The sequence below is a fragment of the Gracilinanus agilis genome, chromosome 3 (genome assembly GCF_016433145.1).
Source record: "Gracilinanus agilis isolate LMUSP501 chromosome 3, AgileGrace, whole genome shotgun sequence".
Lineage (NCBI taxonomy): Eukaryota > Metazoa > Chordata > Mammalia > Didelphimorphia > Didelphidae > Gracilinanus > Gracilinanus agilis.
Genome location: NC_058132.1, coordinates 453480797 through 453504860, shown reverse-complemented (window position 1 = coordinate 453504860; position 24064 = coordinate 453480797). Strand labels below are relative to the sequence as shown.

General features: G+C 36.5%; 1 protein-coding gene across 5 annotated transcripts in view; it reads left to right on the top strand.

Annotated features, from left to right (window-relative positions):
- NHS (NHS actin remodeling regulator) overlaps positions 1 to 24064 on the top strand; it is a 449929-nt gene that overhangs the window by 25099 nt on the left and 400766 nt on the right. The window contains exon 2 of one of the 5 annotated variants that reach the window (XM_044670337.1): positions 9296 to 9310. The exons of the other annotated variants lie outside the window; for them this stretch is intronic. Coding sequence (XP_044526272.1) covers positions 9296 to 9310 — 15 coding nt within the window. The remainder of the gene's footprint in view (positions 1 to 9295; positions 9311 to 24064) is intronic. 5 annotated transcript variants of the gene reach the window in all.

Below are 24064 nucleotides of genomic sequence, written 5' to 3'. Positions count from 1 at the left end.
TATATATATATATATATAAAGATATAGATGTGAGATAGGAATGAATTTAGCAATGCATTGGCTATGGGAGAAGTTATTGATTGGCACCAAGGCTTCACATGTGAAGGTTGAGGCGTATGGTGATACTATTAAAAGAAATGAGAAGACAGTGATTGGAGGAGGAGAGATGATGAGTTTAGTTTGGGACATGCTGAGTTTGAGGTACCATTGGTACATCTGGATGCAGATGTCTGCTAGGCAATTGGAAATGAGGACCTTCGGTAGGAGAAAGAAGTCACAGTAGGAAAAAAATCCAAGTACAGAATAATAGTTGAATAGCAACCTGTTAAGGAGAAAAAAGGACAAGGAGGTGGACCTGTGGATAAAGCACAGGGGCTTAAGTTAAAAAAGACCTGAGTTCAAATGTGGCCTCAGACACTTACTAGCTGTATGGTCCTAGGCAAGTCATTTACCCCTGTTTGCCTCCGTTTTCTCATCTGTTAAATGAGCTGGAGAAGGAAACAGCAAACCATTCCAGTATCTTTGCCAGGAAAAGCTCAAATGGCATCATGGAGAGTTGAGCACAAGTGAAATGACGGAACAACAGGGAGAAAGAAGGCTCGTCAGAGATTTGGAGATTTAGAGGTCTGGGATACTGTACCAAGAAAGTGTGATGCCACATAAACTAAGGGGAAAAAAGAATTTTAAGAAGCAGCCTAAAGACAAATCACAGAAAATATAGTTGAGAATTCAAAGGAGAATGTGGCCTGAAAAAAGGCTGTTCTATTTGGCGATTAGAAGGTCAGTGATTAGAGATATTTGAGAAAGTAGTTTTATTAAATAGTGAATATGGAAGCCCTGAAGATTGAGAAAAGAAGTGACCAAAGGGAGACAGAGAACATAAATTACATTTTTGAAAAATCCATATGTTGAAGGAAGCTTAAAAGTTATAGGATGGCATGATTTAGAGTTGGAAGAATCTTTCAAGATCCTCTCATTTGAGTCTTTCCATTTTACAGATGGAGAAAATTGAGGCCTAAAAAGATTATATGACTTATCCAGGTTACAAATGTTGTTAGTGGCAGAGCCAGGATGAGAAACCAGATTTTGTGCTGTTCATTGATTTGAAGCAGTGTTTAGGGAAGTAATGGTGAATGGAGGAAAACTGGGTTATAGATAGATAATAGATGCCTTTCCATATTACAAAAGTTCATGTCCTTGCTACTGTTTTTTGCTTTTTCTTCCTTCCTACTCCAAATCTAGAGGGACAGATGAAAAACAGTGGACTGATTAGTATTGAAATTATTCAGTGGTGACTGTATCACTCAAAGTGCTTCAATCAGACACTTTGAAATGACAGAAGAAACCTTTGAATCCTAAGATTATTATAGAGTTCGAAGGGACCTTAGAGTTCATTTCACCCATCCTTTTCCTTTCCAAAGCGAAAATGGAGGCCCAGGAAGGTGAATTGAGTAACCCTAAAAGAATAGTTTAACTTTGAACCTTGCCTAATGAAATGCCAATGTTAGCTAAATTATTAATTATTATTAGGGAAAAATGAAAAGAATAAAACGAATGGGCATTTTTACTTGATTATACATTCCATTGTTTTTATAACTATGAAAAATTATATATATATATATACATATATATATATAATGTGCCCTTTAATTTTCTGCTTTAAATAGAACCATGCTTAAGGCTGGTTTCTGTCTCTTTCTTGTTTCCTTTTTCTTTTGACATCACTCACTCTCAATGACATTTGATCCTCTTGTCCTTGGGACAAACAAAGTTATGCTAACTTGGCCCAGTTAGGTTCAATGGCACAAATGGCATAATCTGGCAGAACTCAGGGACGAGTTCAAGTTAGCCCCTAAAGGACAGTATTTCTGAACCAAAAACTGGCTCTAGGGTGTGAAACCAGTTTGCTCACTGTTTAGATTTTAACCATCCCATTGTAAGGAGAAGTGGTGAGATAATAGATGATATAGGATTCATGAATACATTCTTCTGGTTGACTTTAATAAAGTCTTGTTGCTTGAATTTTCTGTCAGCTCTCATTCATCCTTAAACTTTTTTCTCACCTTACTGCTTTCTCTTCTGGTATTCCTGAACATTGGAGAGCCAACTGGAAGTTTTCTTCCTTTTCTTTTCCTTCTATTTGCATATCTTCCCAGAACTTCCCAGGTTAGTTGAATGGGTAAAATTATTTTTACAATATTTCTTTAGCCTATATACCCTCCCACCACTTTCCAAGGGCTGAAAATTGGTCTTTCCAATGCATTGTTCATTTGTGTTTGGATGTCCACCCATTCATCAAAAATCTCCTCACTGAGACTCATGTATTGGTGTGTGGCGAATTATGAATATAGTATCTTCCTTTACCTCTCAATCCAGATTTAATGAAGGTCTTTTTTTTTTTTAGCTATCAGGTGTTAAGTCAAGAAAAAGTGAGAATTAAAAAAAGAAAAAGTGGGAGTAGAGGGAATTCAAAGCTGTATTCAGAGACTAAAGTCTTTCTAGGATGCAGAGCACATTTGTTCTCTTCTGCTTTTCCACCATTCTTCCTAACAACAACAAAATCCTTACCCAACAATACAAAGGAATTCCTTTAAGCTATCTTACTCTTCATTCTATGATATATGCATATATATGTACACACATATGTATATGTTATTATGAATTTGACCAACATTAAGGATTATTTCCAAATAAGTACAGAAAAAGAATTATATATGTCACCATAAATCTGTATTGCATACAGCTTTTATATACACACACAAGTAATTCAACACAGTTCCAGATCTGTCCTGTTTGTTTGTGGCTCCCTTTGAACTTTCTTTTCTTTTCTGTGATTTTTTTCCTTTTTGAAAGCTCTTCACTCTTAAAAATATTTTGTGTTCTGAATTTGTTAGTCACAAACAAATTTGAATATGTTTATGTACAAAGAAGGACAGAAAAAAGAGGATAGCTTATAAAACTTTGAATTTACCACACACAGCTTGTTGGGACTTTTTGTTTGTTTACATGAAATTTAACATGGTTGTAGCTACTACACTGTCTTTCTTGTCTTTATCTCATGCTGTTCTCTTCTGTATTTTTGTACTTTAATTAATTGCAAACCATTTCATGCTGAAGTTTTTCCCCCTTTTATTCTAGATGTTGGGGTCATTGTCATTCTGGATTTGGTAATAGCACTTAGCTCTGCTTTCTGCAAGCATCTCTAGTTTTAGGTTGAGTCTCTTGGTGGTGTAACTGTGGTGTGGACCTTCAACCATCTCTTACTCCTTTCCCTTTCACAGTCCACACCTATAAGTTGGTTCTCTCCTTTGCTGTGGCCCTACTGGATTATAGCTAAATTTTCTCGATTGTGCTATATTAGCTGTCCTTCTACTGGACTCCACAGTCCAGATGTGATTCTTGCTGTGTCTCATGGAATGAAGTTTGCCTGGCTTCTGGGCTGACTATTGCACTGGGTTTGTTTCTCTGCCTTCTGCCACTTAGCTCCTATTCCGTTCTTTCATGGTTACAACAGTCTTCCTGGCAGCTGTGACTTCTATTGCTCCTGATTTGTTTATGCTTTGTCTCTATATACTTGTGGTCATCTTACACAGTCCTAGACTGGATAGAGGAACTTAAAGTTATTTTTCCTTATCTTTCTTTACTATTTTTCCTTCTGCTGAAGTCTTAAAACTTTGCTGAAATGGTTTGTGGGAGAAGTAGGCTACTCTAAAAAAATATATGTTGCCATTTTGACTGGAAGTTCCTTTGCCTGTATTTGAGCATGAAACAATTTTAATTAGCTTAGTTAAGGGGAAAGGTGCCTCAATCTCCATCTACCCTGGTCCTTTGAATCATTCATCTGTCAAGAGAAATGTATCACAGAGGCTGAGATTTAGTACTGCAGGGTTTGAGAAGTGCTATGGCCAATGACCTTAGGGGAAAATGTGTCTAAAAGTGATTGACACAGAGCTTGTTGTTTCATTCTTCAAGAACCCAAAGGAAAAAGAGATTGGGTTAGTATAAAAAGGAAAGAAATCTTATTTGGATTGGGAGAGAATGAAGGAAGTGTTGTTCTGTGCTTTTTGTAGCACTATGATGATAGCAGTTTTCTGAATGTGTCACTCATGTATTAGAAAGAACTCTGAATTTGGAGCAGGGAAACCCAAGTTCATATTCTGCCTCTGCCTCTGATACTCATCTATATGACCTTGGATGAGTGCCTTTTACCTTTCTGGGCCTTGGTTACCTCCTTTGTAATATAAGTAGCATGGATCATAAAGGTATTTTCCAGCTTTGAATCCTAAGAACTTCTGGATACATAGACCAGTTTTCCCTATAAGCTGTATGCCTGTGTGGCTATATAGCATTTTTAGTGCTGTGAGTGAGCACCCTAATTCTCTTATATTCTTCTATTAAAGAATGACCCTGGAAGTGGAGTGCAATAGTACATGATCATGTCTATGAAGACTCCTTCTCTCTGGTTTTTTGTTGTTGGTATCAGAAGAAGCTAATTTGACTTTATGACAAAAAATTCTATTTCTACACTGCTACTTTCATGTGACCCTGTATATCACAGAACTCATACCGCATATGGGCAGGAAAAAAATGACAGAGGGACTTCTGGAAGAACAAGCTATGAAGTGTGATTCAGATTGATTCTTGCTTGGTGATGACCAACTGCTGGGCAGATGCATTATAATATCAGCTTTTCCTGTAAGGAAAAGACTATTTTCCTGAAGATATCCTATAAGCACCCAATTACTAATCTTATGAAATCCTTTTGATGACTGGCCTGCACCACAAAAAGCAACTCATTTACTTTCCTGTCTGAACAAGCAGGGTCTTGTGAATAGCCTTCCCTAAAATGGTCTCTTGTGGTCAGAGACTCTTGATGTTGTCATGAAGTAGAGTAGTATCCCTCCAGCCTTCCACTCTGAATTATGAAAACTAAAGAGAAGGAGAACATCTCCCTACTTACTTAGCTGCATGTCCTGGCTAATTACAGTAATGTCTAGATGGGATTGTGCCATGGGACTCTTTTTTAATTAAAAAAAAAGGACTGAGAAGTTTTAATAAATGTCCTTGTATTTTCTACTACTGAGTGCTAATGTAGCAGTTCTCAGGAATCCTTAAATACCCTCTCCTAATTTCACTCAGACAGAAAGCCTACATTGCCTTGACATTCTAGCTAATTAAAGATGAAGGCTATATTTTCATGAGACTGGAGGAGCCTGCTTTATGGGTTTCACCATCATGAACAGGAGCATGGCCAAGCCATAAGCTGATTGTGATAAGAGGGAGAAGATGGAATAGATAGAGCCAAGTAATGTTTTGTAGCACATAATAGAGCTGGACCTCTGCTACAATCCAAAGAACTAAATAACTTTTTTCTACCATTTTTCCTTCCTTCCTTCCTTCCTTCCTTCCTTCCTCATCTTATGAAATCCTTTTTTAAATAATTTTTTTATTTTAAACAACAGAAGCGTACATAATGTACATAACCTATTTTCTAAGCAATAATATTTAACTTAGTAGAGTCATTCTTAGCTATAAAATGCAAGAAGATTCTCAGGACAGAACTATGTAAAACTGACAAAGACTCTTGAATACCCATTATATTGAGTACTTCCTTTCCCCCTTCCTTATTTCTTCCCATTTTTCCTTTTTCCTCTTTCTTTCTCTTCCTTCCTTCCACCTTCCTTCTTTCTTTCCTCCCCTTTCCCCCTTGACATTCCCTTTCTTTTGTTTCTTTGCTTCATTATTTATTTCATTTATGTATTATTAAGTCAAAATTGAATAACTTTTGCTTGTGTATTGTGAGCTATAATTCTCATAGATCATGCTAGTGGAATACAACCTTGGCCAACCCCCACCAAACCAGAAAGAACATAGGATCTAGCAGCATGAACTTAGAGTTGGATGGAGGGTGTGGGGGGATGACTTTAGAGGCAATTTAGTTCAATCTCATCTCCTTAAAGATGAGGAAACCAAGGCCCCAAGATGCAAGGTACTTTTTCTCAAGGTCACACAGGGAATATCAGGGAAAAGTCAGGAATTCAGATGCTATTGTTCCAAATCGAGTACTTTCTGCTGTCCAATTTCGAAACATCGAATTTATAGCCCTCTCAATGAAATGTGTCTGTCGTCTGAAGACCAACTTAGCTGAACCAGAGACACTAGAAAACTGAAAAAACACACAATTATTATTATTGTTTACTAAGTTGTGGAGGGGTTGTAGTCTATGCTAACAGAGGGAGAACTCCCTTAGGTGATATCATAAACTCGTGAAATATTAAAGCAAAAATAGAACCCTGACTAGGCTTTCTGCCTATCAATGAAAGGCTAATAGCACAAAGAATGCATGGAAGGATTTGAGAAAGAAGATGTCCCTCTATGGATTCCTCCCCTCAAGTACACCTATGAAACTCAGATCTTTTGGCATCCTCTTCCAATACATTATTTATTTAGAAGCTGAATGCAAGTGACATCCAATAGTATCTGTGTTGGTATCTGTCTCTGCAAATCCCTTACCGCATTAAAAGATTAATGTAGTAAATCCTGAGTTATGGAGAGATTGTAATTTTTTTTCCTTTCCTGCTGTCATAGTGTTGTTTGTTTTAAATATTTACTATTTCCCTCTGCTGTTCTCCCTTTACATCTACATAAACTACTTTGGGGCTCCTCTGTTCAGTACTACTTGTCTTTTATTTTAAATAATGAAAAGTTAGTCAGTTTTTATTACATATCCACTGACTCAACTTTAGTTACCTTACAGTTGCAAGGTTTTTGGGTCACTTAAGATCTGTCCTTGGGCACTTGGAGACAACTAGACAGGTAGAGGTGACACTTTATCCATAAAATTCTAGAAAAGGTCTTGAAATAACAAGCTGCCTCTAAGACTTACTGCTATTATTTTTGTCACTTTTTGGGGTGCTGAAAATGCAGGTTTTTCTGCAAACTTACTTCAATTTCTATTTGTTTCTATTGTTGAACAAAAGGAGACCTATACTTGAAGAACATTTTTAATGTCCTTTTTTATTATGAACTTAACATTCATCAGCAAATCTGAACAATTCTGGATACAAAGAACAAGAAAGATTTTTATTTACAACCAATACTTCCATTAAGTAGTTCAGTTTTTAAAAGTATGTATTATATTTAATATAATAGTACCCTGTTTGTACCCCCTTCTAAACTTTTTTATTTTGCTTTGTACTTAAAAAATGTTTTGTTGATGCTCTTTTGTTCCCTACCTTCCAGAGTTGTTATGAAGATAAATTAGAGCTAATATTTACAAAGCACTTTGGAAAACTTAAAGCACTATATAAATGCCAACTAGCTATCTTTTCCCTTTTTGGGTTTTTTCCCCAACTCTGTCACTGTCCACTAACGCATTCCCCTCCTAGGAACCTTTCTCTGTAACAAATAAGTATAGTCAGGCAAAATAATCCAACCCATTGCCTGTGACAGAAAATGGATGTGCTAGTTTTCACCTCTGGTCTATCACTCTTCTGCCAAGAGGTGGGTGTTCAATTGCTGTTAAAGGCAGCCTTATGTCATGCTTAACTCAGATGCTCTGTTTTGTAACCAACACTTACACTGAATTTGGATTGAGAGAGGATATTGGGTAACTTTTCAATGATAGTCAAGCAGGTACCGAGTACAACTGAAAGTAATGTTATCATTGGCTCACTTTTAGTGGGCTTCCATCATATACAAGGTACTATGCAGGTTATATTAGCCAAAGGAGGAAAAAACACATGCAAAAAAGATATCCCTCAGACAAAGGTGTCTGTAATATGGTAAAAGGGCCATTTAATGTTTTGCTGTATATGAGGGATTTTTAACCCAAGGTCCACAAAACCCCAAGAGATGGATGAATGAATTTTAGGGAGTATGTGAACATGGATGAAGGAAAATTACATTTTTATTTCAACATAATTGGTCTATAACAGGGCTGCCTAACTATCACTGTTTTTTTTTACTAGTCTGTAATTTTTTTTTACTATTACTTTCAAACCATTGTATTACTGATCATCTTATACCAAAGTTGCCTAACCATCAGTCCATAGCATTGTTTTACTAGTCTGTAAAATCTTTTTTACTGTCAAAGGCCCTTTTAAAACCTGTTAAGCTTTCAGCATTAGCTCCTCCTTTTTCTTTGCTTATTCCTGGGACCTGTTCCTTCTACCCATCTTTATTCTGGCTTCAAGTCTGCTGTTAACTTGCTTAAGGCCTGCATGAGGCAAGTATGGGAACATGCAGGAGAAAGGGAATGATTCTTGGCAGAAAATTTAGATATTTTGCTAGTCTGTACTCTAATTTGAATTGGGAAATATTGATCTGTGCCACTCCTTTGGCACATTTATCTAACTTTGTTGATAATTATGATTTTATGTGTATGTCATGTCTCCTAAAACTTGATTGTAAGAGTAAGATCACTGACTGACCCCTCTCTGTATCTTTGATATTTAGCGTAGTATCCTGTACATAAAAGAATCTTGATAAATGGTTATTGGTGATTAGGTTTGAAAGGGATAAGAGTATCTTTAGGTAGCATGGCGTATTAGCTAGTTGGATTTAGAGACTGTCTGTGTGACTCTGGGCATGTCAGTTAACCTCTCACTATACTAGGCAGTAAGGTTCAGAGAAGATGGCACCATACATTGATAAAGGGAATTTCCTCATCTATAATTTGCTTTTACCTATGAAAATCCATTCTCTCTCCCTATCCTTAATAGTGTTTTGACATTTATTTGGCTTGGTTCCCTGCAGTGAAAAAAAAATTGGGTGATTGAATAAATGGTGAGACCAAATATAAAATGCTTTCTCTTTACGGTCCTTTTAAGGTTCTAAGCAGGCTGACTCAGCTTTATATATTTCTTTTGATGAGAGTATAGTTGGATTTTAAAGTAGATTCAGACTTTGTGAATAGCTTACCCCTAGACCTCTGTTTACCTCTGTGCTTTCATAATGTGGTCTAATCCACATCCATTCATTTTACAGAGTTTTCTTCTCAAGCCTGAGATTTATTTTTAACTTGCTGTCTTGTGGAATGATTGTGTCCTTTGTTTCCAGCAGGGAAAGCGATTGTGATTTGAGTCTGTAGACTGTGTGCCAATTTTTCTCTAAAAGTATGTTCCTAAGTTTTGAATTTCATTAGGTAGGTCGGTGCATACTGATAACAACCTGTCTTGTTAAGAATTCCATCCTCTTGGTGTTTACAATCTGTGACTATTACAGGCATGTCCAACCTGACATACTTACTAGGTTCCACAAAAACTTAATGTCAGACAATATTATGTTACTACAGCTGTTAGTTCCATTGGTATAATATTATAAATATGATGATTGGGAGATCGGCTGAATAATCATATTAACTAGCATTGATATAGTACTTGCAAAAGGCTTCATGAATATTTTTCCTTCCTCACAATACCCCTGAGATGTAGACACTACTATTATTTTCATTTCACAGATGAAGAAACTGAGGCATTCAGTTTAAGTGACTTCCTGGGGTGATAATGGTTATATATGCTATGTTAGGTATTCTGGTCTCATAGATGGAGGACTAGCATCACAGCCAGAGACCTGAGCTCGTATTCTGTTTCTGGCATACTGGCTTGAGTCAGTTAAACTCTCAGTTCTGAATCTGGGCAACTTTTGAGAACTATATGGTTTAGAGAACTTGTATTGGTAAGAAGTTTCTTCATTCTGGAGATATTAGCAAAATCACAGATTTGGTCATCCAGAACCTTTCTCCTCCTTGGCTAAAGCAATTTAATGATGTTTATCAGGAAATAACATTGGTCAGGGCAACCTTTGGCTGGAAGTGCCTGTTTATGTGTTGGCTTTTAAAAATTGGTTTAAAAAAACCCAGAATCTTCATAAAGTTGATTTCATGAGTTGGAGTAGAATGTGTGATTAGAAATGAAGGAAACTAGTTATTATCCTGGAGAAGAGAAAACAGAGGCAGAAACATTGCCACTGGACCGTAAAAGCATCTACCTTTCTAGGCATCTGGCATGAATGTCCTGTTCATGCTCTCTTTGTTCTAGCCAAACTGATTTATTTGCTGTTCCCCAACCATGACATTCCTTCTCAAGTCTCCATATCTTTATACAGCCTGTCCCTCATGCATAGAAGGCACTCCTTCCTCATATCCACCTTTTAGAGTCCCTAGCTTCATTCAAGACTCAGCACAAATGTTGACTTTTTCAGGATGTCTCTCCTGAATCATTCCTATCCGCAACTCCTACTAGGTAATGTCCTTCCTTCTAAAATTACATTGTATTTAGCCTGTACATATTTTGTACTTGAGAGAAAGTATGTCCAAGTGGATAGAAATTGGCTTTATAGTCAAGATGATCTAAGCTCAAATCCCACCTATAATATATACTGATTATATGATCCAGGTCAACTCAGTGCCTCAGAAAACTCTCTAAGGAAGCTACCCACATTCAGAGGAAGAACTACAGGAGAGGAAACACAAAAGAAAAACAACTGCTTGAACACATGGGTTGATGCGGGATGTGACACTAAATGACCACACAAAAGAAACTATCAATAATATGTAAATAAGTCTTGATTGATGACACATGTTAAGACCAGTGGAAATGTGAGTTGGCTATGGGGTGGGTAAAGGGGGAGTGAAGGGGAAAGTAAAAACATGAATCATGTAACCATGGAAATTTTTTCTAAAACATAAAATATTTAAATTTAAAAAAAAAGAAAAGAAAACTCTCTAAAGGCTATTTTGCATTGCAGATCTAACTTGGTAGAGGGTCTTTTTCTACCTGTAGTTCCCCATACCCATGAACCACAGTCCTTCTCTTTTCTTTTAGTACTGACTTATTTGTATGCATATTTATTGTTTCTCCAAATAGAATGTTAGCTCCTTGAGGGCAGGTACTGTTTCAGGGGTGCATACATTTATTCGTGTGTATTTTTCTGTGTCTCAAGTACCTGACATATAGAAGACACAATAAATTAATAAATTTGTCTTGAGCGAATGAATGAAAGAGTATATGGAAGATGGAGAGAAAAGGTCAGTTAATTAGTATTTAAACATAATAGGAACAGAAATAATGAGGTTAGAGGTAAGAGAGTAGGTGAAAGTTGAGGAGCCTGCCTGTCTTAGAGACAACCTTTCTGGGTACTCAACTCAGTTTGATTCTGGCTTTTTGGAGGAAATGAGAATTATGGTTGATGGAGGATGGGATTAGCATTCCCTTCACTCAATTTCACTTTGAGGCGGCATAAGGAGCTTCCTGCTCTATTTCCTGACTCTTTGAGCAATTCTTAATATGCCATTAAGGTATCTTTAATAAAGCCTTTTATGTGTAGCTGGGTCCTTAGTCATTCAATTGACCTTCCTTTCCCCATTGCTCACATCAGGGGAAATGAGAAGGATGGCTCTCAATGCCTTATCATGGAACTATAGACTTTTGGGGCTGGCAGAGATCCTCACTTAACATTAGGGTTATGAAGGGTGACAGAGGTTAAATGACTTGTCTGAGGTACCATAGATAGTGGTAGGGTCTGGTTTAGATCCCACAATTCTTGACTTTTTCCAATATCCTTTCCAGACATAGATTCTTTAAACCCAATGCAGAACAGAAAGCTACGTGAGGTCACAGAATATTTTGAGTTCTTTAGCTGAGACAGAAGTAAAAGAAAATAGGGACAACACTAGACTATTCATGGAACTGAGGACCTAAGAGAAATCAGACATCATAGAAACATAGAATTGTAGATCTTGGACTAATAGGAACCTCAGATGTCATCTAGGTCATCCTTCTTGTTTTACAGATGAAGAAACTGAGGCCTGGAGAGGTTAAGCGATTTGGCCAAGGTCATACAGGTATTAAGTGTCAGAAGTGGAATTTGAACCTCAGACTCTAAGCAATCTGGCAATAGACCTAAAAGAAATGTTTTTTTTAAATTTTAAACAAAGATCTAAGTAGAATCAGACAGCACATTTAATGAAAATCTGGCAATGAACCTTAAAGAAATTTAAGGCATCCTCTTTTATTTCTTCATTCCCCCTTTTCTTTTACTTGGATTTAAGGGTAATGTATGAGCATATATGCTAAAGAATGAGACTACTCCCTGGAAGTAGGCAGTATTTGAAGAAAGGTTAGATGACCCAAAATGGGTGACATAGGGACATATGGACAGAGTGTAGACAAATTTGGTGGCTCAAATAAGAATTTTTGTGTGCTTATTTGCAAAATATCACAATCTTCTCTGGTCTCTTGCTGGGCTGAGTATTTTCATGCTGAGAATGAAGTTCATATAATGAAACTCTCTTCCATTGAGATCTGGGCAGTGTTTTAAGTATCCATATAGACAAATAAATAATAAAGGCATGATAGAAACAATTAAAAACTCTCAGAATGGCTTATCTCAGACCCACTGAGAAATGAGGACCTAACATGTCAAACTGTTTAAAAATTATTTTGAAGCTTTTGTACAACCAAAAATAATGTAGTCAAAATCATAAGGGAAACAACAAATTGGGAAAAAAATCTTTATAACGAAAAACTCTGACAGGGGTCTAATTACTCAAATATACAAGGAGTTAAAGCAATTGTATAAAAAATCAAGCCATTCCCCAATTGATAAATGGGCAAGAGACATGAATAGGCAATTTTCAGGTAAAGAAATCAAAAGTATTAATAAGCACACGAGAAAGTGTTCCAAATCTCTAATAATTAGAGAAATGCAAATCAAAACAACTCTGAGGTATCACCTCACACCTAGCAGATTGGCTAAAATGAAAGAAGGGGAGAGAAATGAATGCTGGAGGGGATGTGGCAAAATTGGGACATTAATGCATTGCTGGTGGAGTTGTGAACTGATCCAACCATTCTGGCTGGCAATTTGGAACTATGCTCAGAGGGCTATAAAAGAATGCCTGCCCTTTGATCCAGCCATACCATTGTTGGGTTTGTACCCCAAAGAGATCATAAATAAACAGACTTGTACAAAAATATTTATAGCTTCACTTTTTGTAGTGGCAAAGAACTGGAAAGGGAGGGTATATCCTTCAATTGGGGAATGGCTGAACAAACTGTGGTATATGCGGGTGATGGAATACTATTGTGCTAAAAGGAATAATAAACTAGAGGAGTTCCAGGCGAACTGGAGAGACCTCCGGGAACTGATGCAGAGTGAAAGGAGCAGAGCCAGAAGAACATTGTTCACAGAGACTGATATACTATGGAAAAATCGAATGTAATGGGCTTCTGTACCAGCAACAATGCAATGACACAAGACAGCTCTGAGGGATTTATGGTAAAGATGCTACCCACATTCAGAGGAAGGACTGCAGGAGAGGAAACATAGAAGATAAACAATTGCTTGAATGCATGGGTCGGGGTGGACATGATTGGGGATGTGGATTCAAAACTACCACACCAATGCAACTAACAACAATATGGAAATAGGCCCTGAACAAGGACACATGTTACAACTAGTGGAAATGTGTGTTGGCCATGGGGGGGGGGGGTAAAGGGGAAAGTATGTAAGTATGTAAACAGGTTATAAATGAATATTAATAAATGTTTAAAAAAAACAAAAAACAACAAAAAAATGATTTTTAGCTGGAGTGGTCTCCTTGTCACGATAGAAACTTTCTTCCTGCTCCTTCCTGAAAATGATACCTATGCCTGACATTAGCAACGACATCGCTGTCTAGAATGGATATAGATGAACCCACTGGGATTATGTTTGAGCTGCTTAACACATATTGACTACAGTACGGTATACTGCTGATGGGGAATATAAAGATTCTGGACTGTCAGCAGAGATAATATAACCAGTTCATTATCTTCTGAGATAAAGGTTACACATCCTTTCAGCAACTACATGTAAAGGGGCATAGGTCAAGCCTACTGAAAATAATCATCTGTTGGTTTTAGTCTTAAGAACTTCACTGGGTTGGTCAAATCACATCTAAATTTTCTCTCTTCTTCTCCAGGAACCAACTCCCCCTCCATCCCACCCTTGTTATTCCATATTTTGAAGTCAATGTCATTTAATTTAACTTATTTTGGTATGGGCTTTTCTTACTAGAATTTCAAGATTTTTTCAGATTTCCAAATAACATGAGGATGAATTTTACTTCCCTTCATTCCCTCTTGAACTCCTGAGCCTCATTTCTGTCCCTAAGTTTTTGCATTTACACAAACAGGATATTTCAATACCTTGTTGAATAAGACTTCCATTTTTCATCATTCTCATTTTCCTAAGGAACTCTAAGGTGTGAAAATTGCATAAGGCAGCAGATGTGCCCATGTTACTTTTCTTTGAGATTTAGAAAGCTGTGGAGTTTTTGGCCTCTAATGCCTTAAGGAAAAAAAAATGATAGGAAAAACAATTTTGAAAAGACCAAGAAAATTCTTGTGTGTTGTGGGGTTCTGTTATTGTTGGTAGGACTGGGTCTATGATTTCAGACAAGATGAAAAAGACCCTTTAGTTTCTCTTTTTCATCAGCATTGAATGCCAAGTCCTAATAAGAGCCATGACCTCCAGTAAATTATGTTTGCTCTGGGTTGACCAGTCACAGAAAGAGGTCATGTACCCTTGATCCAAATCATGAATGTGATAAGTGGGTCTGCATACCATAAAAGCAAAGCTCAGCTACCCTACTGTTCCTTCAGACTGTGGCGTGGAGGTGGGGGTGGGGTGGGAAAACCAGGTCCTTTCTGTGCAGAAGGAAGGCTTGAGAGAAAATTCAAGGAAGTTGATGGGCATTGGTGTGTGTGTGTGTGTGTGTGTGTGTGTGTGTGTGTGTGTGTGTGTGTTTAAAGAGATTATAATCTAATACTAACTAAGGAGAATCAGCATGCCTCACTAGAATCACCAAATCCTTGCAGATAGAGATGTAAACCTTATTTGGAATTCTTGAATCCGGCTAGATCATGTAAAATCATTCCTGGTAATATGTTCTCCTTCCCTTCTAAGTCCTCCTTTACTTAGCCCTTATGGTTTCATTTTTTCCATGGGCATTCCATAGGCATCAGTGGTTAAAAAGCACTAACCTTTGAGTTCAAATCTGGCATTGAACACTTACTACTTATGAGACCCTGGGCAAATCATTTAACCATTGTCTTCCTCAGTTTCTTCTACTGTAAAGTGGGGAGAATAATAATTATATTAATATTATATTGTAATAATAATGATGATGGGGATAATAAAAACCCCTTAGGGTTGTAGAGCAGCTCAGTGGTACAGTGAATAGAGCTTTGGACTTGAAATCAAGACAACTCATTTTCCTGAAATCTGCCCTCGGACACTTTCTAGCTGTGTGACCTTTGACAAGTCACTTAACCCTGTTTGCCTCAGTGTCCTATCTATAAAATGACCTGGAGAAAGACATGGCAAAACACTTCAGTATCTTTGTCATGAAAACTTCAAATGGGGAAACAGAGTCAAACACAACTGAAATGACTGTACAACAATAAAACTCAAGGTCGTAATAATATTTGTCAAATGCTTGGTATGAAGCCTTAAACACAATACGCTTTTAATAAATGCTTATTCCTTTTTCCTATATAAGGATCTTTAAATAAGATTTTTTTCCTCTCTGAAATACCATCTTCTAAGTGGCATGGATCCTATAAGGAAGTAGTGTGGCATACTGGATATGGTCCCTTGATTTGGACCAAGGGAAATGTGATGTTCCAATCCCAATTCAGCCACTTGTATGACACTGGAGAAGTGAGGGAGATGGGCTCATTGTCCTCTAGGGCAACTTCCAATTCTAAATTTGTATTCCTATAGCCTTTTCACTTTTCATAAGGATATTTATTTATTTAAAAACTTGTACTTTCTGCCCGGGTATCAATTCTTGGATAGAAAGGCAAGGGCTAGGCAAACAGAGTTAAGTAACTTGCCCAGAGTCATACTTCTAGAAAGTGTCTGAGGGCAGATTTGAATCCTGATCCTCCCAACTTAAGGCCTGGTGCTCTATCCACTGAACCACCTAGCTAACCCAACAAGGATGTTTAAATAGTACATGGCTCTCTAATTAGATGTTCCTCTCTTTTTTCTAGACATGAATTTTAGAGGGATGTCATAAGAATAAAATTTGCTGAATGTTGATCATATAATGTTAATTATATAAAACAATGACATACTCGTACCTACACAAAGATACGAAGGCACATGTGTCTTCTGTATATATGTATCGAATACAAAATATTTCCAGAGCCCAAAATTGTTTTCAAAGAAAGGAAAGACACAGAAGTGGGGAAATCTAGAAAAACAAGTTTCAAAGTCTTCTTGTATTTAAATCCTTTATACATAGATATAAGATCCTTTTTGAACATAAATTTAGAATTCGAATATAAGACTTCCCAATAGTAATTACAAAAGATCCAGAGAATGTTAAATGAAATTCAAACTGTGCAATTAGGCTACTTGTTTATGAACTATAAAGTATTGCTGTTAATTTAACTACAAGGTTTCTAAGCTATTTATGTATAATGTCTGGTTAGGTATGCCCACATCGGTATACTTTGTTTCTTCCAAAGAATTGTATTATTATAATATGTAATATTATAATTATATTATAATAGAATATTATACATTATTATATATTAACCTATTAACCAGATATTATATTTTGACTTTGAGATAGTATATATAGTATTTTGCCAACCTTAAAGCTTTATATAAAAGCTAGCCATTATCAGTAGGAGGAATAATAACTACATTATTAACCTCCTCCAAATTATAACTTTAAGACCTTTTTTAAAGTTGTTACTTAAGAGATTGTTATTACCAGTTTCAACAAAATAATGCCTTTGGATAATTCAAAAGCTTTTTTTTGCAAGTACCACTCTTTCTTACAGCAGAGAAGTTGCCTGAGTTATTAATATACTAACAGTTTAGAATTAGAACCGGGACTAAGTCCTACCAAAGTCCTTATTTGGACAGTCCTAGTTAGATCCTACCTTCTAAGACTTAGTCCAAAGTCCTTAACTAGTTAGTCCTAACTTCTAAGACCTTAATGAGGATTATTCTTAACTAAGAACTTAATTAGTCAGTCCAAATTTAGACCTAACTTCTAAGAATTTAGGTTTAGACTTAACTAAACCTTAACTAGTCAGTCCAAGATAAGACTTAACTTCTTCTTCTCCATTATATATTCCATCCTGTGCCCTGATAGAAGTTCCATGAGTTCCTGTGTCATAATAACAATAATTAATAATAATAACTAGCACCTGCCAGCCAAACTTCTAAGTGACGAGCTTCTCTAATGTTCAATATGCCAGTTTTCAGATGACAGACATACATTCTACCATCAGGCTTTGGCTCAAAGGATTTCTAACTTTGTGGGTCTGCCACAGCTTACATTCTACTGCCATAACCTTCAAAAATCTAGGACTGCCTCCACACTGTGATAAAACATTGAAGTAGAATTTTAGAGGAGGACTCATGTAATTCTACTTCAATAAATTAGCAGTCTAGTAAGATTTGCCCATCTGCATATATGCGACTAATTATAAAATGTACAAAGAACACAAGTATATATTTTCATTTTATTTTAATGATTTACTATTTTTATTTCAATTCTTTATTTTATTTATGTACATATTTGCCCAAAACAGTTTCTGCCACTAAACCAATTCATTTAGAATGCCATTGTGCTGTCTGGTTAATGGCCCCACACAAGTGGGGACCACAGTGGCAAAAGATATGGAGCAATGCTTCATCCAGTGCTTCACATCAATAATAACTCGCGTCCAGAGCCAATTGTCTTGATTGTGTTCAATGGGACACGGTTTAATTTGGTTCTGGGAATAAAACACTAAATCTGCTAGCTGAGTCAAGGAGATCTCACCTGCTTGTGTATGTCTGTATATGTATATACATATGAATGCTGTATATACATGTGCATATATAGACATACACACTCACACATAAACTTGTATGCATAGCATAGAGCTTGCGAATATCCATTTGTCAATTCCACAATTTCACATTCTGAAAAAAAAGTTTGGTTTTCTCTTTGCATGTTGTGCAAAGACACATGTCTTTCCCCCACAATGTAGTTTTCATGTTCACAGCATTGTGGTCACGCATCCCAGTTAATCCTGTTAGAGGTTGTGCTCATGTTCACACGGACCTTTTAATGTGGGATGTTTAACTACTGGATGCTCCTGCCATGACTCATTGTGGATTGAAGGCATTAGACATTTTCAAACCAAGAATTTATAAGAATTAATTGAAATGAAACTACAGGCCTGAACAGAGAGATCAATGACATGTTTCTAAAACTGCCATTCTATTTAAAAGACTTTTTTTTTCTGTTCATAAGCATTCCATAGAAGTTTGAGTGGAAATGGGAAATGCCCCACAAAAAGAGAAAATGATGTTTGTTTTGAAAAGAAGATTTATTGGGATAATGTAATCTGACTTGTATTATCTCCTCACCTGTTTTTCCTCAGGGAAAAACTATCACTCTTTATTAACTCCTTTACATTGAAGAGATGAAAATGATAGACAAATTCAAAACTAGGTCAAAGGAACTTAAAAGCACTGAAAGAATAAATCCTCTACTTAAAGAAACATTTTTAACAAAATTCATGTTTATGTTTAAGCTTAAAACACAATATATGCAAATGTATAGCAATAATCATCCCAATTTTTCCTTAAGATTAAATTTGTTGAATGTGACATTTTATCCTGAGTACTAAAGTGTTTGACATAGTTCTTCCTTCTTTGCCTTTCTCACTTTCGTTCATCTTATACATTTAATCCATTGTAAAATTAAAAAAAAAAACTATCTTGACTCACAAAGCCACAACTCGATTATATTCCTCCATCATCTCTCTGCCACACTTTTGCAACAGTCATCTAAGTGATTTCTCAACTTAAAGTCTTTCCCCTCTACAATATATTCTCTATTCATCAAAATGTAAATCCTTTACTTTTAATACCTGCTAAAGCTATATTCAGAAACATTACCTTGCTAGAGGCAGGAGATTTGATAAGAAGAATTTCATGGACTCAGGGCTCTTTGTACCTGAAGCCTCAGTGGTATTCAAGAGACACTGAGGTACAGTGGTTCCAGTTAGAAGGATTTATTTTCTGAAATACCAAGCTGAAAAACAAATTTAAAGAAATCACTGATATGTTTTAAATGGAGAGAACATAATAGCTTGAGAAAACAATTTTTAATAAATCACAATGGATCATATGATTTCAAGATTCAAAAATGAAGAGGAAAAAACTTTGGGAAGTTGGATTCATTTTACCTACCTTCCCAATAATGCACAAAGAACTAACTTTAACTGATTAAATTTGTTGAAAAGTCTTTTAGGCTTGTGACATGTTTTTACCAATCCAATTAATTTTCCTCTAACAGGCCATCCATACTTAACAACAGGGTTCTCTATTATATGTTTAACAGCTAGTTCTCTGTGGGGAGAATAACTCTGTATTTGACATTATTAACATTTTCTCCACTTTCTTAAGTTAGGCATTCAACAAATCAGTAAGTCAAACCCTGATTTGTCTTTTTGTTGATTTCTGAGGTGTAAATGCTCCCACTGGCTCCAGCACATCCCTGCCATGACAGTAATGCACTGGGGAATATTGGGCTATAATTTCATCCTGATTTAATCCAAGAAATGTCAAAACATCATGAAACAGAGTCTAGAACATAAACCACTTTAACTTTATCATGACAATATATTATCACATAATAGTACATATCATTATGTAACATTAACATATTAGCCAGATATTTTGAAATATATACATTTTAATTTTATTTTGAGATAGCATATATAATACTTTGCAAATCTTAAAGCTCTATATAAATACTAGTCAGTAATAATAATAATAATAATAATAATAATAATAACCATATTATTAACTTCCTCCAAAGTATAATTTTAGGATCTTTTTCAAGCTGTTACTTAAGAGATTATTTCAGTTTCAATAAAGTAAGATCTTGAGTAACTCAAAAGCTTTTTGTTTGTTGGAAATGCTATTCATTCTTACAGTTTAGAAGTTGCCTGGATTGTTAATGTATTGACAGTTTAGAGTAAGAAGTAGAGAAAGAAAAACAAGAATAGGAGTTTTCTCAGGTTGAGAAAGATTTTGCTGTTTCTTCATATGCTCATTTTTTGTAAATGGGCTGAACATTAAAAAAAAGTTCATATCTAGGAAATGAAAGGAGTGTTTGTGTGTGTGTGTGTGTGTGTGTGTGTGTGTGTGTGTGTGTGTGTAAGTTAGAGTACCCCCAGAAGGTAGCCTGTCAATTTACCAGTGGTCTTTAGTATAAGCTCTCTTTTCCCAAGGGGCTTGTTGCCCTTGGAAACTGCCTGGAGACCTGACATAGTAAGAGTTTACCTAGTCCAATTCGTGAAAGCCATGGGACCTTGCTTAGGGGTAGGAGGCTAGTGAATGGGGAATGAAGCCAAATATGAATGATCTCATGACTTATGTTGAAATAGAGGTTTCACTCTTCTCTCCAACTGTTCCTAGCCTAGACTTCTACCAGGTTCGTTATGGTATTACACATTCCATATAGATACTTCCTTGATTTAATTTCTAATTCTACTGAATGAAGTATGATCAAGATATACCCAGAATAGAGCGTGAGCCTATCATGCTAACTTCCCTGTCTCTCCATTGGATAATCTCCAGAGAATAAACTGGCTGGTTGTAAACACATTTCTGATTGTATCCTGATTCCTTTCTCTTCTTCCTTATCTTCCATTCTTCTCTTCTTTTCAGATCTCCAACAATTTCTCCTCCTGTCCTCCTTCCAACTCAGCTTTGGAAAGGAAGAAATAGTCTTAGATTCAGAAATCATTGCTCAGCAGGGGGAACTCATTTAAAACTTCAATTTCTTTGCCTTAACAGTGGAAATCTGTTTTGAACCCTTGAACTTCCTTTGTCGTTTAAATGACCACCTACAGAAACTCGCTGGTGAGAATAGCAGAAACACAGTAGTCCCTTTTATAGGAAAAACAGTAGCTAGAATTATTTCCCCTTTGCAAAAATTCTATAACGAGAAGGCATTTCTTCATGCATAGAATGATGGAAGCATTCCAGAAGTTGGAGATGTCTGAACTGCCCAGCAGTAAATGATCAGTATATTGTAATAATCAATGTTTCTGAGCCTGGGAACAGGGTTCTCATTCTTTTTGACAAAAGTCGGTTACTCATGCATTTCTATATTCTTTCGAAACCACTTTTATGAGCTCATTCAGGATACTCCAGGCATACAAGTAACAGTAGAAACATGATGGAGGAAATTATTAAGCTTTTGCCCTTCATAAGGTAAGACAGGATGTGGCTGTGGACACTCTTACATGTGAATTAATGAGACTAAAGAGAAATTTATAGATACACACTTCAAGCAATTCAGCTCTGAAAATAGGTTACTGTATATTTGTGTTACTTGTGTGGGGCATACAAGTAACCGTAGAAACAGGATGGAGGAATTATTAGGCTTTTGTCTTTGATGAGGTAAGAGAGTATGCTATTGTGGACATTCTTCTATGGGAATTAATGAGATTAGAGAGAAATTTATATGGATATCCATTTTAAGCAACTCAACTCTGAAAATAGGTTACTATATATTTGTGTGGATGTTCTGCATCCTGAATGTCTGTGGCTATGTGCAAGACCAATACTTGAATAAATGAAAGATTTAGGAGAGGAGTCCCTGAATGAGAACTCCTTCTACCAAAAACATAGGTATAGTCTACATTATGACTTCATGGGTAAGTCCTAGGGCATTGATTGAAGCACACAAAGGTTAATTGCATTGGCCAGACTCAACCCAGCTAACTTAGAGTTTGAGTCAGAATTTGAAGCCAAGTTTTCCAGACTTTCTCCATAATACCATACTGACTCTACATATATGCCAGTGTGTCTGTGAAAATGCAGTTTGAATTTGAGGTCATATGAGGTAAATGCCAAAGCAGTATTATTTTACTTGACAGTCGCTTGGTGCTATTCATTTTCTGTGTGGCCACTGTTAATTCTGTTAGCTAGCTCAGCAAGAAATTATGAAGTGTGTATTTAAAACCCTAAGTTGTAGATTTTTGAAAATCCCTTCAAGAAAGAGGTGCTTGTTCCAAAGCAGCATCTAAGTAGATGATTGTTGTTGTTCAGTTATTTTCAGTCATGTTTAACTCTTGGCAAAGATATTGGAGTTATTTGCCATTTCCTTATCCAGCTCATTTGATGAATGAGGCAAACAGGGTTAAGTGACTTTCTCAGGGTCACACAGGTAGTTTGTGTCTGAGGCCACATTTGAACTCAGGAGGAGTCTTCCTGACTCTACACTCTATCTTCTCTTGTATCCAGCTGCCTGTATGGGTGATTGGTTAATTTTTCACATCTAAAGTCTATTCAGCTCACTGGTCAATGTATGGATTTTGCATTGGTCAGATGCTTCTGCAGACAATGTACTTTGGACTGAATCTTGAAGGAAGATGGGGAGATAGAGGTGAGGAGGAAGGGGAACAGCCAAATCAAGCACACAAGTCAGGAGATGGGAATATTGTGTGAAAAGAAACCAAAAGTTCATTTATACTCAATTTATACACACATACATATATTATATATACAAATATAGACACTTTTATACATACTTATATTTATATGTGTTATATAAATATATACATATAATAATAAATTTATATGCTTATATTTATATAAACATACATATATATCAAAAATGGTGATTGCATTGGCAAAGAGAAAGTTCAGTTTTGAAACTCCCGCCAAAGATACAAATAAGCATTTGTCCCATAATTTGCCATCTTGGAGAATTTTTAGGGTCATTCAACCAGCATGTGCCAGAAATAGGACTTAAAACTAAGACTTAAATCTTTATCTTCTATGTACTAGCATAGGTGTTGACTCAAATAGGGCCACCAAATTATACATAAGGATACCTGCAAGCCCCATATTGACTTAGAAAACTACAAATTAACATTATCTATGTTCTATTGTAGTGTTGTTTATTTTGTTAAATATTTTCCTACATCATTTTCTTAACCCCCACTTTCCTTCTTAGAATCAATACTGTGGGTAGGTTCCAAAGCAGAAGGGTTAGGCAATGGGGGCTAAGTGACCCAGGGTCACATAGCTAGAAAGTATCTGAGGTCAGGACTTCTCATCTGGCTTTCAGTCCGCTGAGCCACTTCTCTGCCTCGGCTCCCCCCAACTACTACATTTTTTATTTTTTTATTTTTATTTTATTTTTTAACATTTATTAATATACATTTTTAACATGGTTACCTGATTCATGCTCCTCCTATCCCCTTCACCCCCACGCCCCCGCAATCCCCCCACCCATGGCCGATGCGCATTTCCACTAGTTTTGTCATTTGTCCTTGATCAAGACCAATTTCCAAATTGTTGGTAGTTGCATTGGTGTGGTAGTTTCGAGTCCATACCCTCAATCACGTCCACCCCGACCCTTGCGTTCAAGCAGTTGTTTTTCTTATATGTTTCCTCTCCTGCAGTCCTTCCTCTGAATGTGGGTAGCATCTTTACCATAAATCCCTCAGAATTGTCCTGGGTCATTGTATTGCTGCTGGTACAGAGGTCCATTACATTCAATTTTACCACAGTATATCAGTCTTTGTGTACAATGTTCTTCTGGCTCTGCTCCTTTCGCTCTGCATCAGTTCCCGGAGGTCTCTCCACTTCACCTGGAACTCCTCCAGTTTATTATTCCTTTTGGCACAATAGTATTCCATCACCCGCATATACCACAGTTTGTTCAGCCATTCCCCAATTGAAGGACATACCCTCCTTTTCCAATTTGTTGCCACCACAAAAAGCGCAGCTATAAATATTTTCGTACAAGTCTGTTTATCTATGATCTCTTTGGGGTACAAACCCAGCAATGGTATGGCTGGATCAAAGGGCAGGCATTCTTTTATAGCCCTTTGAGCATGGTTCCAAATTGCCAGCCAGAATGGCTGGATCAGTTCACAGCTCCACTAGCAATGCATTAATGTCCCAATTTTGCCACATCCCCTCCAGCATTCATTACTCTCCCCTTCTTTCATTTTAGCCAATCTGCTAGGTG